Here is a 17,794-nt window from a genome sequence, read left to right on the forward strand (position 1 = left end):
GTAAAATGAATTGCCTCTCATAAAAAAAAGAAAGAAAACTTTTCTGTAGAAGAAACTTTAAAGTAAATAACTTCTGCAAAAGAAAGTAAAATTACTACAGTTAAAATTACAGGTTCATAAAGATTTTTTACACAGTGGGTTTTCCTGTTCTCCAAAAATTCAGACTTGATAAATATACTAGAACATCTTTCCAAAGACGTACTTGAACTCTGAAAACATACGTGTTAGAATTAGCAGAGTGTTTAACTTTAAAGAATTTATATTAGTTGCTTCTACATTTCATTTTCAGAAATGCATATGTAAGGACAAGATACAACAGAAAAGTTAAGAATCAAAGAAGGGGTGATTTTGTGAAAGCTTCCTGTAAAATAGTAGCAGCAACAAAATATGTAAGACAGCTTTTCATAGATCTCTCCTTTTCATAGCACAAAGGGTAGACAGATACAATGTAAAATATGTGATTACATGAAAAAATAAATTTTAAATACAGAATTATATTAGAATATATATTTCTTGATATTTCTACTTAAACCTACCCCCCCCCCCCCCCCCCCGAAGTAGAAAACCAACATTACTCATCAGTCTGAATTGTCTCTCCCCATCTCTCAATCCCCCCTCCAAGTATTCAAGTTCCATCAGGCTAAAATAGATTTCTGGTGGGTAACTTCTCAGAGTATTTTTTTTCCTTTTTCTTCCCCTCCCCCTCTGAGTATCAGAGACCTGCATTCTCAAGCACACGAATCACTGGGTTCATGCTGTACTATCAATATGCCCTGTGGAAAAACCTTTAAACATATGGGTTGAAAAGTTAGTACTGTTAGAAACCAGGCATGTGTAGCAGCAGCTGTCTTACTTGGCATAGCTTTTGTCAAGTTTTCTGGCACAAATTCCACAACCACAGACTTCTAATGGCCACTGGTATCAATCAACATGCTTGGACTAATTCTGAACATAGAAGTTTCACATTTCAAGAAGTTTCACATTTTAACAACTATTTTAAGTCAATAAGGCTGATCTAATACACAAGAACATGCTCACTGCTAGCCCAGTGGCATGGCAGCTTGCCTACTTTGCTGCCAGCTAAGATACCAGGAAAAGAACAGTGGAAACTAAATCCCCTTTAAGGACAGAACACATTCAGTTGGCCAGGGAGAATGCCAACTACAATATCATGTTTAATTCTTAAACACTAATGACTGATTCATGGCAACAACCCCAAAGGGAAATACTCACCTGCTATTTTAGCAGTACATGAAGCACATTTTCAGGGGATGCTTTTTAACACTATCTGCAGGAATTCTGTTTTGTAACACTATGCTATTAATAAATCTTAGCATTTCAAACTGAAAATTTACCCCCCTCCACAAATCTTTTGAAATAGAGGAGGAACGGAAACCTTATTTGGGATGCAATAAGTAATAAGACAAGGAATACAGAAAGAAAAAAGTAATAATATGCTTCAGCTGAGGCCATGGCAGGCACAGAACTACTGGAAGAATAAACCTGTAAACCCCTTGACTATAGAGATTCTCCTGATATTCAGTCATATTGATGTTGCAACTGTCCCTGGATGAATTGTATGTTCCATCTCCAGCAAGAAAAAAGAAACTGGTTTGAAAATATTCTAAAAATCCTTTTCCCTTACTTTCTTCCTCAGTACATTTCAATACTCTTACTGCCTGAGCTATTGGCTGTCATCTCCACTTAATCTGTTTCATAAAAGACAGAGGAAGAAAAACTATTCTCTGGTGGATTGCCAGAGATACTAGAAATTATACCTTGTACTGAGCTTAACACCTGAACACAGAACACTTGGTTGAGCTATTATTACAGTACAGAAATCTGCAGTTCTTGATGAACAATGCATAGGAAAAAACCCCAACCACTCTAATTTTAGGTATGAAATAATTTGAAATAATTTTCAATTTCATTCTAAACATCTAGAGTTTATAAGAATAGTGCAGATACTGGACCAGGGGTGCCTGAGTAGATGTGCCCATGAAAATATCCCTTTGCTAATTCTTCACAAATTTCAGCCTGTGTGGCAGAGATTCTTATCTGTTTATAAAGTGATCTCAGTCAGGTGACAAAACATATGAAGAAAGCAGGTCAGAAAAAAATACCAGTTACATGCACACACTGACTATAGATATTAATCCTCAAAAATTTTTATTAAGAAAGGATAACTTTAAGTACCTGGTACAAACACATACATGAAAACCCTGGACCTACTGCAGTTGAGACACTTCTGCCGTTGACCATCACAAAACAACGATTTCAACTATGGCATCTAAAACCCTTATATTCCACCATCCAAAATTTGCCTTTTAAAACCAGAATTATCAGGATAAACGCTTTCAAGTAAATTCAGTTCTAATCCTAACAGTGTTTGAATTGGACAGCTGGAAAAAATCTTTCAGCTATGTAGATATTGCGACATTGGAACAGGTTACTCAGGTTGCAGAATCTCCGTCTCTGGAGGTTTCCAAGACTTGGCTGACTGATCTAGTGTTGGCAGGAATCCTACCCTGAGCAGGAAGCTCAAGGAGGACTCCGAAGGTCCCTTACAACCGACATTTCTGTGATTCCAGGAAGGCAGGTATGTGACAGAAGTTGAGCTTCCAAAACATTAGGAGAAATGACAACACATACAGACTGAGCTGTTGAAGGAAATCACTAGACAGGAAATCTATGAACCAGCATCTCTCATCTCTACTGGGTAGAAATATCCTCTTCTGAAGTGGTAAACAGAACCAGCAAACAAGCTATACAACTTCTAGCCTTGTGTCTGGGGCAAGTGCTGAACTGCAGCAAAATCAGATGTTGAGACACTTCTCTCACTCTTGCAGAAGAAAAAAAAGGGAAACTTCTACTGCAAGAAAAATAAGTGTTTATAGCATTTTATGCAGGCAATTTAATATGAAAATGTAATTTGGAACATTTTTCAGCATTGCAAAGTAAAAACACTACGTTGAGGAATATTTTAATAAAAAGATATTGTTTACTTAAGTTTGCTTTATTACTTTGCTTTCTATCTTTCACTCAGCACTCTCATTTTTATTAGAGAACATGAAGCACCTCACAAAATAAAACCTGAAAACTGGGGCAGAGACATAATACTGTCTTGAGAAGCCACTTTTAGGAAAAAAAATACAACATTATTTATTGCTTTGTTAAACAGATTTTTTAAAATAGCAAATTAATTGTCACTTTATAATTGCACAATTCCTCTCAGTGCAGAACATCAAGCAAACAAACTATATTTTAGAACTTAGCTAAATCTAAGGATAAAAAGCTCTAACCACATCGCATACTCTGGGAGACCAAGAATTAAGTCCAACATTTCTTCCAAATGAATCCTGTGCTACTAACTAGGATCCTGATCCTTGAGCTATGATGCTCAGCTTCACTTTATAAGCTAGCTCTATTTTGGGAATATAATAAATTTCAACTAAGTAACAATTAGCACTCCCAAGTCTTAGGCTAGAATTACAGTAGGTAAATTGAGGAATTTTTTTTTGTAATCAAAGGCTTTATATTTTTTCCCCTAGCTTTAAGTTTTTTTCCTTTGTGAACAGGAAACATCTTCTAGGGCTGTGTTGCTTGTATGCATGTTCTAATACGATAAAACACAGCAACAGCTTTTTCCAGATCAGTTTGAAAATAGGTGAAAGAGCAATTTAGTGAGGATTTAGTGTACCAATTTTGTCAAACAGATGGGTAAAAACAAAAGCAGCAACAAAGGTGAAATGTTCCCGTCACACCCTGTATAGATTAATGTTCTATCTGTGACCAGGACAGAGTTACATAGTCAGACACCGGGCTGAGTAAGATGAACTGAAAGAGGAACAATTGCACAAAGCCTTGCTATCCGAAATGGAAACTTCCTTACCGCAGGGCACACCTGCTAGTGTCATGACAATTATCTATGAAGGTTAAGGCACTGTCACTGTCTCCCCAAATGAACTAATTATTCAAGGAAACTCATTCTGGTGTGAAACACACAAGCCACCAGCTCAGAAGCATTTATCTGTAAAGACAGCAGACTCTAAAACAAATGGGCATTTGTTGGTGTTGAGAAAGACCCAAGACCTGAAAAGGTATGGAAGAATAATTTTAATTATGGAACCTAAGAAAGATTCTGGCAGAAAGAAAAGCTACATGAGGGTTTTATTACACAAACACATAGGTGTAAATTTTCTTCCTACACCAACCCTGTATTTTCATGCTTGTTTCAAAGCAAATCTTGGTAGAGCTGGAGCATGAGAAGGAAGACTTTTTTCAGATGACTCTGCAGAACAGGTGATCTGAAATTCCTGTTGCAACCTCCACACTCTAGATATCCCTGCAATACTGTTGCTGCTTGTGCTGCACCTTTTGAAAGCAGGAAAAGGCAAGCCCACATATAGCATCTTTGATCATGGTGCAGCTTGTTGCTTAATTCAGTCTCAACCATTATGCAGAAGTCTGAAAAAAATTCTAATGAAATTGAGTCTTTCTGCCAAAAGGATGACTGATTTCCTGCATCAGCTCTAGGTAATCCAATCATTTTACAAGACGGTATCACTCTGGTTTGACTGCATTTGAGACTAACCACAAAGTATTCTGCCTTCAGAAGATTTATCTTTCCATCCTGAAAGAATACTTTAATTTTTCCCAGTACCTCAGCAGTTGTAACTAAATATTGAATTAGAGAAAAAACAACTTTCTCTAATTGCATTAATGAAAAGCACAGATAACAAATATACCTTTGCTATTTTAACAAACAGTTGCTATTTTTCCCCTTTGACTAATATACTTCATTTAGTATTCTATAAATCAATGATTTTAAATGTATTGCTCTTCAGCTAACATGATGAAGTAAGGCTACAATACTGATATCTTTAAACAGTGTTAAGAAATGAGACAACTCCCAGAAAAAGTAACTGCAGTTTAATCCAGGCTGTGGGGCTATGCACTTGTAACTGGCTCTATTTTCTGTGAAATGGAACGAGAAGTTTCAGTCCTGGTCCCCTGCTGCCCACATTCCCAAAATTCCTTTTGACCTTGCACTAGTAAGCTCTCTTCTTGAAAGTTCAAGCTCACATCATATCAGAAGAAAGGAGAGACAAGACGCTGAAATTCTTACATGCTCCATTAACTGTGTGGATGAAAAGAATCCTAAGCAAATTTAATTGTGATCCTAAGAACAACTAATCACTAACAGATTAGGTCCATCTCACTACTGTTACATTCACTGCAGATTCTTATAAATAGCTGCAGCAGGATGGGAAAAGCTGAAGAAACAAGCAAATACATGAATGCTTTATTAATGGTTATATTCTACTGCTACTCTTCTATTCCTCTGGCTCTTTTGTTTTGTTAGTTTCATGGAAGATTTTGCAGAATTAACGTTATCACAAATACTTACGTTTGATGCTGGTCAACCTACTTTTGGGCACTGAACAGTCTACAGCTGCTGAAAATAAGAAAAAAAATGTAATTCAATATTTACTTAGTATTCGTGGTGGCTAGCAAAAAGTGGCAATAAAACAACACAGAACAAAGACTAATTTAATTAGAACACAGCAATTGTTCTCTATTTATAATATGCTAGTTACTGTGTATTTAAAGTATTAGATTAATAGTAATATAGTCAGAGAATTTTCAAGATAAAGATGTTAAAGTAAGGTACATATTTGAAGGAAGAATCATCATTTAAATGAAGATTATTTACAAAAGATTTATATACACTTTGTGCTGATGGCATTTAACTGCACACTTGAGGATACTGAGTATGTTACATGGTGGAGAGATGACAGTGTATGTGTGATCATGGACTCTGGACCCCAAAGCCCCAGTGTACCTCTCTTTAAAGCAGACATTAAGAAAAGGAGGGATGATAAAAAGAATCAGCAGAACCACCTCCAAAACCCTATTTCTGAAAATACCTAGAAAAAGAGTGTACAATGTTTGGGGAGGGATTCAAAAAATATTTATCTCATAACTCATATCCTGCAAACTTTTGTGCATTTAATTTAAATACTCAGAACATCCTGCCAAGCCCTGGCATTAATATCTCTAGGACTGAGATCCCAAGACAAGTTTATACCATGAAGAACGAAAATAGCTTGTGAACTGTAAACAACAGTAATCGCTTCTCTTAGCTCTGGGCATGATAATTTTTGAAACACAGTACTTCATACTCCTTGTGTGACCTTAAAAAAGTAACTTTGGCTGTAATACAGTTTGTTTTCAATTTTCACACTGGCAACAGGGTATTGTCAGTTCATAGTGGAGTAAACGCACATTTCTAGATATGAAAATTTTTTGATCAGGATCTCACCATAATTCAGAAACATACAAACATTGACAAGTTCAAAAGGCTTTTAAGTTCCAGATTTCATAATATTTGTCTTTTGACAAATGTAAGTACCTTCTAACATTAAAATATGTAAAAAAAATCATATGCATATTTAGTGCTCAATAATACAGATTAGTAACATGACTTTCTCACTTGAAAAAACATGGGGCAATTTTCAAAGTCCTTAAAACTACCTAATGCCATTGATTGATATATGAAAAAAGATAATGATCATTTTAAAATTAAAAAAAAAAGAAAAAAGACACAGTGGTCTGAGTTTAATTGAAAATGTTCTGTGTTCATTGCTAAAATAAATTCTGTATGCTTGCTATTGTGACTATCTCCGTGATTTTCAGTTCAGCATATTATTTCATAACTCATTATTTAATCAAAGCAGAATGAAGAGAATCAGCACAAACTACCCTAAAATTAAAGTAGTACCTTTGGTAGCACTTAAGGAAAATATTTTCATACAAAACTTCCCATTCCAATAATACAAAACTAGTATTAAGTAGCAGCCATACCTCCTTGCTGACATCAGACTGAGTATGAAACAGGAATGAAACACCACTTCCTACAATCCCGTTCATTCCCTCTTGATATGAGCCTATTCTGAAAGAATGAGCTAAATCTGGGGGTAGAAAGTTCATTCATATATGCACATTTTTACCTTTGGCTGAAAGGATTTTGTTGTAATGAAACACCATGTGATCTCTGATCAGGTACTGGCTAGTTAGACTTCGGGAGGAGTCAATGCAGAAAGCTGTAAGATTAAAATATATTTAAACATTATAAAGGCAGGCACAAGAATACTAAAATTTTAAAGAGTTATTAACTGCAATTCAAAACCACAAATTTTAAATTCTGTGTGCTTAACTTTTTTGCCCAATGGCAGCCATTTTTCTTTAGCAGCTACTATCACATGAAATCATCCTGTCTCCTTTGGTTTTTTTTTTTCGCCCTCACTGAGCCATTAACTCAATACATACCTACAGAAGTGGCTGAAGTTGAACCATGAAAACATCAGCAGGAAACTTCTCATTTCTCCATTCTATGCTCTTTTGAAAAAAGTGTCTGAAGTGGCAGTATGGCACAGAAACATACACTAGCCCATGTGAACCACTGACTGTAAAGGAATGTGTTTAACCTCAAGGGCTGTTTAAAGCAGTAACCATATCGATATTCCAGCTAATACTGATGTGACATCTATATATATCTGGATATCTTGCTAACTGTTTCTAGCTAGCAGTACAGTCAAGGCAAAACTCACTCAAAAGTATTTTCAGTAATGCATACTAAATGTAAGTAGTATTAAACTTCACCAATTCAGCACAGCACAAAGGTTTTAATTATAAAAACATTTTAATCACAAAATCAATGAATTCACATAAAAGGACCCATGTCAACCTTCTGATGAAAGCACATGTGTTACTTACCATTACTCTTCGTACTCAAGTGTCCTTTAAATGGACTTGCTGGACCACATCTGGGAATGTCAGCAGCTGAGTATTCACTCACTTTAATAAAGTGTCAAACAAAACAAAACGTTAGAAAAAAGAAAACACATATTTTGACAGACAAGATAAAGCAGAAAATCTTTCCCCAAAGAACTCATGAATGACTGTAGTGGTCCTTTTTCACAGAGGAAAAAAATCGTATTTAAACGTTATACTATTACTGAAGTACAACAGTGTAGTTAAGTAACTTAATCTAAACACCAAGATACAACGGCAGTACTTTTACTGGTTCAGGGAGCTAAACAGCAGAAGAAACCATTAGATCACTTCAGTCTGAACTTTACATTGGTCATTAAACTGCACAGAGGTGTGGCCACAGTTTTGTACCTATGCTAACCTCCCATTTGTTTTAAAGTTTTAGTGATTGAATTTTATGATTACATCAAATGACTAATGTGAAAAACATTCTGTCTGTAGACAATGATTGTGGTTAGTATTATACTAAAATGCAAGTTTAATAGATTGAAGGAATTATGCTTGTGTGAAAATCATCCTATCAATGAGAACACATTATTTCAAAAATCTATTGTTAATGTAAGAGGAATGTGGTTTGCCATTCAATCTGCTGGCAGTTTGATAGACCGGGAACTCTATAGACAAGTGTAGATGCTGACATAACTTACAACAACCAGTTGTTCCGAAAAATGAAGGAATGTGAATTAAAAGCTCTACATCTCCTTGAAAATAAATGCTGTACTGTCAGGCTCACAACTACTGTCTGTTACACAACCTATGATTTCAAAATCTGCACCTCAATTAATTATCTGCACCATTTTAAAAGCAAATTTTAACAGAAAATATCCTATTTCTACAAATACCAGTGTATACAAAGCGTTCCTTTAAGGTTTCCAAGACCCTGCTTAAAACGTAAAGCAAAACAAGTTTTCTTTAACAGAGTAAACATACCACACTTACTGAACATCAATTACAAAACCATGCAGCCAATTTCTACAAATTTATTATGACTATCGAGGTCCATTTGGCCTTCCCATTCCCGTCCTACTTCTCATCTGTCAATTCAAGAGTCTGCAATTGCCACGTAAGTGTTTCCTAGCAATTGGAGGCACTACAGCTCTGGGGCAGTAACTCTACCGCTCTACACTTACTGGCGACCTCCAGCTTTCCACCCTTCATCGGATGACAAAGCAAGCTGGACCTACCCAAAATGAGTGGGAATCTCTTCTCAGTGGCCTTCAGCTGGGTCAACAAAGGCAGACATAATTACAAGCTGACTGGGGGGTGCAAGAAGCCATGTCACACATGTCAAAAGCCCCTTAAGTCTACCTCTCATGGCTTCTTACCTCCTGCATGCCCAGCACCTGGCTTTCCAGTTTGTCGTGTGTCCCCCCTCCCCCCCGATTTCCCACTGTTATGTAATGACTGTTAAGAGTACTATTGCAATTACATACATAACTACTACATTCTGTAGCTCTACTTTAAGTGCAACAGCATGTTGCATAAGATGGTCAACATTGTCTGACTATTAATTAGTAGAGATTGCAGAAAACCAAATCGTTCCTTTAACAATGTTTTAATATCATTTCCCCAAAGGCCTTATAAAAACACCTTATAAATTTCAAGTGACTAGGATCAGTTGGGGAAGCAACAAAATGTATCTTGAGAAAAGAAATAAAATGCAAATCATGAGCATGTGTGGAAATTTGCAGAGTACTTTCTTGGGATCCTGTTGTGAAATTACACTAAATCTGGATTAATAAACTCAATCCCCACTCTTATGAAGCTCCAAAAATATTAAGGCAGTTTTGAATTAGTATGAGGATTTCACACTTAGAAAAGCGAGCCTTTATACAGAATGGGATTCTGCGGTTTTACGGTATTAGAGGCAGTGTCTGCAATAATAGTGCTCCCACTACTCTTTGCTGTGAAGTTGCCAGACCAGCAGTAGGAAAGGGTCAAGGAAAAAAAAAAAAATGGAGAAAATGCTGCTGTAGATTTTTTCAACTCTGTCCTGCAACTGTTTTATCTTTATACTGTTTTCTTTAAAGCCAAAGGACAACGTTCCTGCTCATCTGTATCAATTACAAATGGCTCGTTTTAAATTCCCCTCACGGTACAATTCTTCCTAATCTCTATTTGTGATTTAAACACATATATGAACAATGAGAAGTTATTTTTAAAATATTAAAATTCTAAACATACAGCAAGAATTTATCAGATTTAGAATTACTGTCTCCGCAACGGTTTTAAACTTTTGCCAATAATGGCCTTCTTTCTTATTTAAGTATTATATTTCTCCACCATACAATATTACATATAAGTAGTATTCAGTGTCTAGCTGGATACCTGCCCTGAAACTCATGACTTCCTGAAGTTACAATACTCATGTGTTTAAAGAATGCAAGTCTTTGGGAGGACTTGAATGTTAGATTATAATATTTTAGTAGATAAAAGTTTGTCCTAATGATAATTTCAAAAAAATGTATACACCAGAAATGTAGATTATAGCAGGCACCTGAGAATCAGAAGGGTTTCATTCACAGTTGCTCAAAATAATCTAAATATTCTAGTATTTTCTGTATTTCAGAGCCAAGTTATAATTCCAGAAGCGGACACATACCATTAGATAAAAGCTTACAAGAGCACCTCTAAGTCATTTTTGTGTAACAGAATCATAGAGAGGTAGGCATGGGCATCTCAAAAATGCAGAGACATTGTTACAATTACAGTTGATTCTCTTCAGGTAACCTAAATGGCTTTGCCCTGAGTTAAAAGATAATCAGAGACGCTCAGAAGCCTGTTGCTTTTACTGTCTTCAGCTGGAGATGCGTCTATTCAGCACCACAGGAAAACCAGACTATTTTGAAATGTTCATTTGCTCTGCATCACCAGCAGATGGCACACAGGTAAACTGTAACGAAAAAACTACTGAGTCCTCTACGATTAATCTGTACCAGGCTTGGCGGGGCAGGGGGGGAGTCAGCCCCCCCATCCTGCATCATTATTTCATAGGCGAGCAAAACGATCAGAAAGGGTCAGGAGGGAGAAGTATTTTACAGTTTCCTCAGCCTATTCCAATTACGGGCATGTGGACAGCGCAGAGATCGCCTCCAATCCATGCAGAAACCCCCAATTTGCAGAAGTCCCAAAGGCAATGGAAACACAACACCATTTATGAAGAGGTCACGGTGTTTGCGCAGGTGCCTATGTCCCCTGTGCTATCTTCCCAGCATGCCGTAACTCCTCTGCTGCCGAGGAAAGGTTTCAGGTCCTCGATCCAACCAAACGTATTTCCAACCCAACTCCGGCTAATTGCAGGGTAAGAACAATACTTAGTCCTTTCACAGGTATCTCTGAACTCCCCCCCCCGCCCTGGAAATACTTAGGCCATTACAATGTTGAACCATTTTCCAGAAGTGGAGGACCTCGAATAAAAGTGTTTCTGACTGCTCAGATTTTAGGATAGCCTTGAAACGTCAGAGTTGCAGCCCCACTAGCACCTGGACCTGTTGAAAGCTTTCATGCCATTAACGAATGACATTTTCTTGCCGTTTAGAACACTTCCTTGCTGGGCAAAAGTCTATGCTGAACAACTTTTTTTTAGTATCTAGTTGGATTCCAGGGGCTCTATGCTGGCAAATCGTATATATTATTATAGCGTCAATTAAAGAATAGAACAGTCTTTAACCTAAAAATATTTCCATAAACAGCAGAACTTGCGATGAAGGCTTCCTATGGTCCTCCCATGGTATCCCATGGTGCTTGCTCCTACACTCTCTGACTCTCGTGCCAAATAAAGGGACTGAGATATTTTTGTAACTTGTTCATCAATGAGAGCCTCAAATGCTCTCTGTGAACCACCCACTTTCACAAAACATGTAGAATACTTATCACAGAAAAAGGGTCAAAGACACTAATTTGGCTGAAATAATGCTTAGCACTATTGAAAACAGGAGAGGCAAAGAATAGTAAGTAAACCTTTGTTTTCTTAGGATCCCAGGCTGTTTCACATAGACATTCCATCAAATGTATTGTTTCTACACCGAATTCAACTTATAATACTCTACCTATATCTTCACTCTGAAACTCAAACCCACTTTTTACAGTGTCAAATATTTACAATAAAGACGTACGTTGCTAATGTCAGAGGAGAAACTGGAGGATCTGGTATGCGGAGGATATCTGATGTATTTTACTGTTTCCACAAAATAACTGAAGTGAAGTAGAAAGCGTCAATGTTCAAATGTTTCACAAGTATAATTTCAGGTTGTCTACTGACTTGAACAGGTATTTGTTTAGATTCAGTCTGTTTTCAAAGTTATTTAAACAATAGCAGAAACTAAACTTAAACTGAAGGCTTAGATATATGAAGAGAATTTTAAAGGACAAGGGGATTTTCAGCAAGTTACATAGTAACCAAATATGAACCTGACAAAGGACAATAACTACAAAGCATAATAATTAAAGCACCTGGATAGCTATGGGAGTGATGGAAGCGGTACTGGTTTAGGACTGTAAGCAGAGTGAAAGTAGTATGCATTTTGGCTACTTTGCCTCTTTTTTTCCAAAACCCATGCATGCAAGAGAGAATTTTTTCAGTGAAAAATCTTCTACTGATTTTGATGGTTCTTAAATAATAAGTTATTAGGGAATAGGAGCACTTGTCTGAACTGGACTTAGCAGAACTAATCCCAGTACTTGCAGTACTATAGCAGCTTTTGCAATAATTAAGTTTCCTGACTAAAATGCACACTTTCTACTTCTTACAATAAAAAACATCCAGTCACAAATTTAAGGTCTACGTAAATATATTTCCAGAACTGGACTGGAAACTGTTTGAGAGAATTCCATTTTGTTTAAGAAATTATTTTCTGAGATTTAAACCTCAGAAACTGAGACATATAATGGACTTCTATCTTTGATATACTATACATGTAACTATGTGATCTAAACATACATTTCCTCATAGATGTAAGTGGACTGTCCACACTGAATATAAAATCAGGATTCTCACGCTGTGTGTTCTCTAAAGTACAGAGAGCAAACAAATATTTCTAAAAATTAATTAGATCTTTCAGCTCCTTATTAATGCTTCTATTTGTTTGTTGTAGGCTTTCCTCGCAAGTGTGTGACACTATACAACAGAGAAAAAAAATAGAAAACCCCTTTCTCTGTAATTCCTTCCAGCTGGTATCCAAAGTAAGTAACAATTATATTATTGCAAAGAGATTTTTAAGATATTTCGTTTAAATTATCTTTTCATTTCATTTAAAATGCATCCTATCTTTATTTCTAATTTTACAGTCTTAAAAATTATGGAAATTGGTGTTTCGTAGTTGTCAGTGGATATGCAGAATTTATGGAAATTATTTTTCTACAAAGCCATTCCAGATTTGGAACATGAGTATGTACTGGAAAGAAGCCCAGTCTTTCATTGCAATGTCCTTATAGGAAGGATTTTAAACACAAGTATTAGACTTGCTATTTTTACAACAAACCTGCACTTTAGACATTGCAAATCAAAAATACTGGGGGGGGGGGGGGGGAATCATTCAGGTTACCCTTACCTACCAAGACTTGCTATTTAGAAGATAATCCATAAAAAATACAGAGACCTTAGGTGGAATATTGGATATAGGCTTCTAAATCTAGCACTACAAGGCTGAAAACCTCCACTTCGCTGTGTAGAGATCCATGAACACTGTATTTTCCTAAGAGCAGCTCCCAGACCTTAGCCTGGGTTAAAACAATCCTCAGCTCCAGGTGGATGTAGACTTCAGGTCTCCCCAGCTGTCCCAGCGGAGCATGCCCATCACTCAGCCAAGGCACCACCCCTTTTGTGCACTCTTTTTTGGTGGCTCTAGGACTCTTGCATTCTCAGCTGCACAGTGGCCACCTCTCAGCTGGAAACGTAGGAAGCACCTCTGCCTATAATGGACTAGAATTGCAACATTTGCAAGAGATGCAAGGATTTGATCCCCCTGAGGCTGATAAGGACACGCAATCCAAGTTGACAAATGCTTTGCAAATGCTCTATCCACTGCATTCATTTATGAAGGTCTGGTGCTGTTACCTCTTCCACCTTCCACTGCCAGCTCCTTTTCTTCTTCTCTTCTTCCCTAATCCTTCAGGGCTCTAAACCAAATATAGTTAGTGAGATACCTTTGTCTAAGTGGGTAATTCAGGCAACTACATGCAGAAAGGGTTTTCTGCTGTGAATTTAATAGCAGTCAAGGATGCTCTATCACTACCACCCTTGCTCTACTGACTAGTTTAGTGATTTTTTCAGTGGGCTTCCTGCTATGAATTCATTCTTCTAACTCTGTACACACTAACAGTACACTACAGCACTAATGCTGTACACATGCTGAGGAGGGAACAGAAGTGGCTTAAATAATCTCTGTGAAATCCTAAATGACTTAGGAGTAATGATGGACATTCCTTCAAGCATCTGATCTAACACTTCTGAAAAGGTCATATTTAGAGGCATGAGATTAGGACCTGAAATATAGGTTTCTCCCTTTTTAATACTATGAGAATTTTTAAAGAAAAATATCCATTAATTCTTTATGCTACAGAAATAATTGTGGATATGAATACAACACAGAAATATACAAAGTAAACACTGCTATCTCAAAGTAAGTTATGAACCTGGTTACGAAAATCCACACTGGATTTAAACTTAATTTATTTCAATAAGAAGTAATTACTATCTTTCTTTTATATCTGCTTGATAATATACTTTCATTATTAAAAAAGTAATAATAGGATGCTCTATTAGTAGTACTACTAATAAGGCTTGTTCTCCTACTGATGTGGCTTACATCTTCCTACCACACTCCCTAAACTCCTTTCAATTTCCCCAATTTGCTACCTCTTCCTTACCTGCAGTCTTCCCCCTCTCCTACTTGCTCAGCTGTGGCTGATGAGGTGCTACAGGTGTTATAATTGGTCATCTAGTTTAAGCTTCTCTGGTTGCTTATCCTTGGCTGACTAGCTGCTTATCCTCTAGATGCATATGTGAGAATGGACAAAGAAGAGAATGACTTTCTCTAAAAAAAGTATGTTAAATTTGGGGGTTTTCTCCCACCCAGCCACAGACATTTCTACCACTAAGACTCATACTTCTTACTCATAGCTGGGTGAAGTTGGCTGGCAGATGCAGAACTGGAAAGAGGACAAAGCTGGCAGAGAGCAGTGACCCACCCACAGACTACTTTAGAAGAGGTTAAAACATGGCAAGCCTCCACTGCTTTTCTGCAGCATCTATGCAATCACAAGAGAACTTCAAACATTACTTTAGATTTAGCTGGTTACTGAATGCACTGATAGTGTTCCACTTTATTTGAAAGTTACAGTGGGGCAAAACTGAGCACTTCATAATCACACCTCTATTTTTTTCCTGCTCATGCAAGGGAAACAGAAGCCTCTTGAACCCATTTCTGGTTTCAGTGATGACAAAACTCCCATCAATTCTGAGATTACAAAGCCTTAGATCCGAAACTGTCTTTAACAGAATCACATTTAAGATTTATTAAGAAATGGCAGAATCCACCAGAGGACAAAATATAGTCGCTATTTTCTACATTTTCTGAAGCAAAACTTTACGACTAAAGCCCCAAGAAGCTACAATATCCCAATTTTGAAATAAAGTCCTAAATGTTCCACTTGAATTTTGCATGGGATCTTTTGTGTCAGAGGCAAAATATGATGAAAGTTACACAATTTATCACTCCATGACTCATGCACCATATATAATCTTCTAAGCCATTAATTAGATGGGCGCTATTTATACACTCACTATGCTGGATTACACAAAAGCTCTTCTTTACATCTACTCCCAACACCTAAGTGTTAGGTTTCTCAGACCTTTACAACTAATAATCTAACAGTATTCTGCATAAATGCAAACCATTCAACCAAACTTGTGTTTCAGTTTCAAGATCCCAAAACTCTGATAAATTTAAGAAATCTAATTAAATAGTTGTATACAGTACCCTTAAAATATGCTAATTGAGTCATATTTGATGAAGTAATTATCGAAAAATGTTTGTTACAATTTTTCTAGCTACCGGCTTCACATGACCAGTAAGGGAAGTTTTGGATGCAGGTTATTGCTCTCTTCATACTACAAAAGCAGAAACAAATTGCTGTATCTGTCAGCAGCACATTTTGTAATACGAATTGCAGGCAGAAGCAAATGAACTTAAGTCAGTCACATCATCATTTGCTTGGGCAGCACCTCTATAGAGTTAGCAGTGGCACCAGAAGGGATGGTGTTCCAGAAGTGTCCGTATGCTACTTTTAAGTGATATGTGTACAACTATCAATACCACGGTTTAGAAGATTCTGGCTAAAAAGGATACTAACCCGAATTCACTGGATAGTTGTGCCTGTGCAAGACGGCACAGAGTAATCCAGGAGCATTTGCTACCATGTGCTGTAACAATTGTCCTGTGGGAATGGTGCTGTTATTCAAGAGTGCTAGAACACTAGTTCACGAGCATGTCCTACATGACAAATGCACGTGCTGGCTTCTACTGCTACAAGAAACTCAACATTATGTCATCCCATGAACCTGCATTTTGAAGGTGTTTCAATATCTACTGTCAAACTGACCAGCAGATAAAACATATGTATACGTCTAAATGTATAGACACACTATATTTAGATTCTTCTCTACGTATTGAAAAAAAATCTCTTTTGTTAGTATAATCTGTGCCTACAAGGAAGCCTCCCCCTCCCCATTAGTGTTAGTAACTTCCACCCTCTCACATTTGTAGCTGAAAATACATTAACAAAACTCTAATGCACAGCTGGCCTCACCCAGAATGGAGAGCAGAGAAACCTTGATCCACTGTGCTTCAGAGAAAGTTGCAGGGTATAATCTGGAGCAAAATAGCTAGTAGGGTTAATGATCTGAATCCTGTTTACTTTAGCACATATTTCACTTGAAGCATACAAGAAATCTTCAATGAAATGGGACCAATCAGGTACTTAAGTCCTATTAAAAATTTAAATTATTTGCTGAATGGAGATGGGATTAGTCACATTAAGTGACTAAAACTCACTTAATAGACTATTTGACTAATGGTCAAATTAAGGATAGGTTCAAGTGATTTGCTGAGACAAGGTTTTTATTTGGTAAAAAGTTAAGGATGGTGATTAACATTTCCCAATTTCAGTTAAAATGTACCATTGTGTTTCAAATATAAATTCTAAACACCCTTCTTTCCTTGAAGACACAAACAGATTCTTTTTCATCATCCCTGCTGGTCAAAGGCAACTTCAGCTTCTGAAAAATCGAACTGGTATTACCAAAGCTCACAAGTCACCAACGTGTGTTAACACCCTTCCAGCTCCAGTCAGATTAGTGCAAGGATTTCCTGCAATGTAGGAAAAATCTAAATAGGGTGGTGTTCTCCATAAACACGGAAAGTATTTTCATTTTATTTTAGAATCTTTGAAGCCTGTGCAAACTGCCTAAACCTAACAGCAGCCTCCATGCAGCAATGATGATGACTTCCCCATCACTGTAATGCAACAATGACACAAATACATGCCATTGATTAACAATAAGCATATGATTTCATTGCTGTTCAGATACGTGCCAATCACTGCCTGTGGGAATTAAACAGCCCAATGCACGAGACCAGATTTAAACAACAAAGCTAGTTTAGAATTACAGTATTCAGATTATTTGAGGTCATACTATAAATCTGTGACTGCGGTAATCAACTCCTGAAATTACTAATTCACAAGTAAATAACTTGGAGTCTTATACCTGGAATTAAGCAAAAACATAAAGGATTAATTCTTCAATATTTTTACCAGGGAAAAATCTCAGCCTTATTTGAATTTTGAAAAGACCTACAGGCAAATCCTATATAGTCCAGTATATATATATAAAAAACAAACCAGAAAAAACAGATTTTTCTTTTTGCTCAGCATTCTCACTAGACAAAACAGAAACCCT

The 17,794-nt window shown here is 36.8% G+C and overlaps 1 protein-coding gene across 4 annotated transcripts in view; it reads right to left on the reverse strand.

Annotated features, from left to right (window-relative positions):
* Window positions 1-17,794, reverse strand: part of SPATA7 (spermatogenesis associated 7) — a 46,715-nt gene that overhangs the window by 26,505 nt on the left and 2,416 nt on the right. For 2 of the 4 annotated variants that reach the window (XM_069783698.1, XM_069783695.1), the window contains exons 2-4: window positions 7,780-7,860; window positions 7,014-7,106; window positions 5,411-5,458 (exon numbers count right to left, since the gene is read on the reverse strand). In XM_069783698.1, the coding sequence (XP_069639799.1) occupies window positions 5,411-5,458; window positions 7,014-7,106; window positions 7,780-7,860 (222 nt within the window). Of the gene's footprint in view, window positions 1-5,410; window positions 5,459-7,013; window positions 7,107-7,779; window positions 7,861-17,146; window positions 17,205-17,794 lie in introns of all 4 variants that reach the window. The other 2 variants (XM_069783697.1, XM_069783696.1) reach the window with 2 other exon arrangements.

Source organism: Haliaeetus albicilla, chromosome 5 (genome assembly GCF_947461875.1).
Source record: "Haliaeetus albicilla chromosome 5, bHalAlb1.1, whole genome shotgun sequence".
Classification (NCBI taxonomy): Eukaryota; Metazoa; Chordata; class Aves; order Accipitriformes; family Accipitridae; genus Haliaeetus; species Haliaeetus albicilla.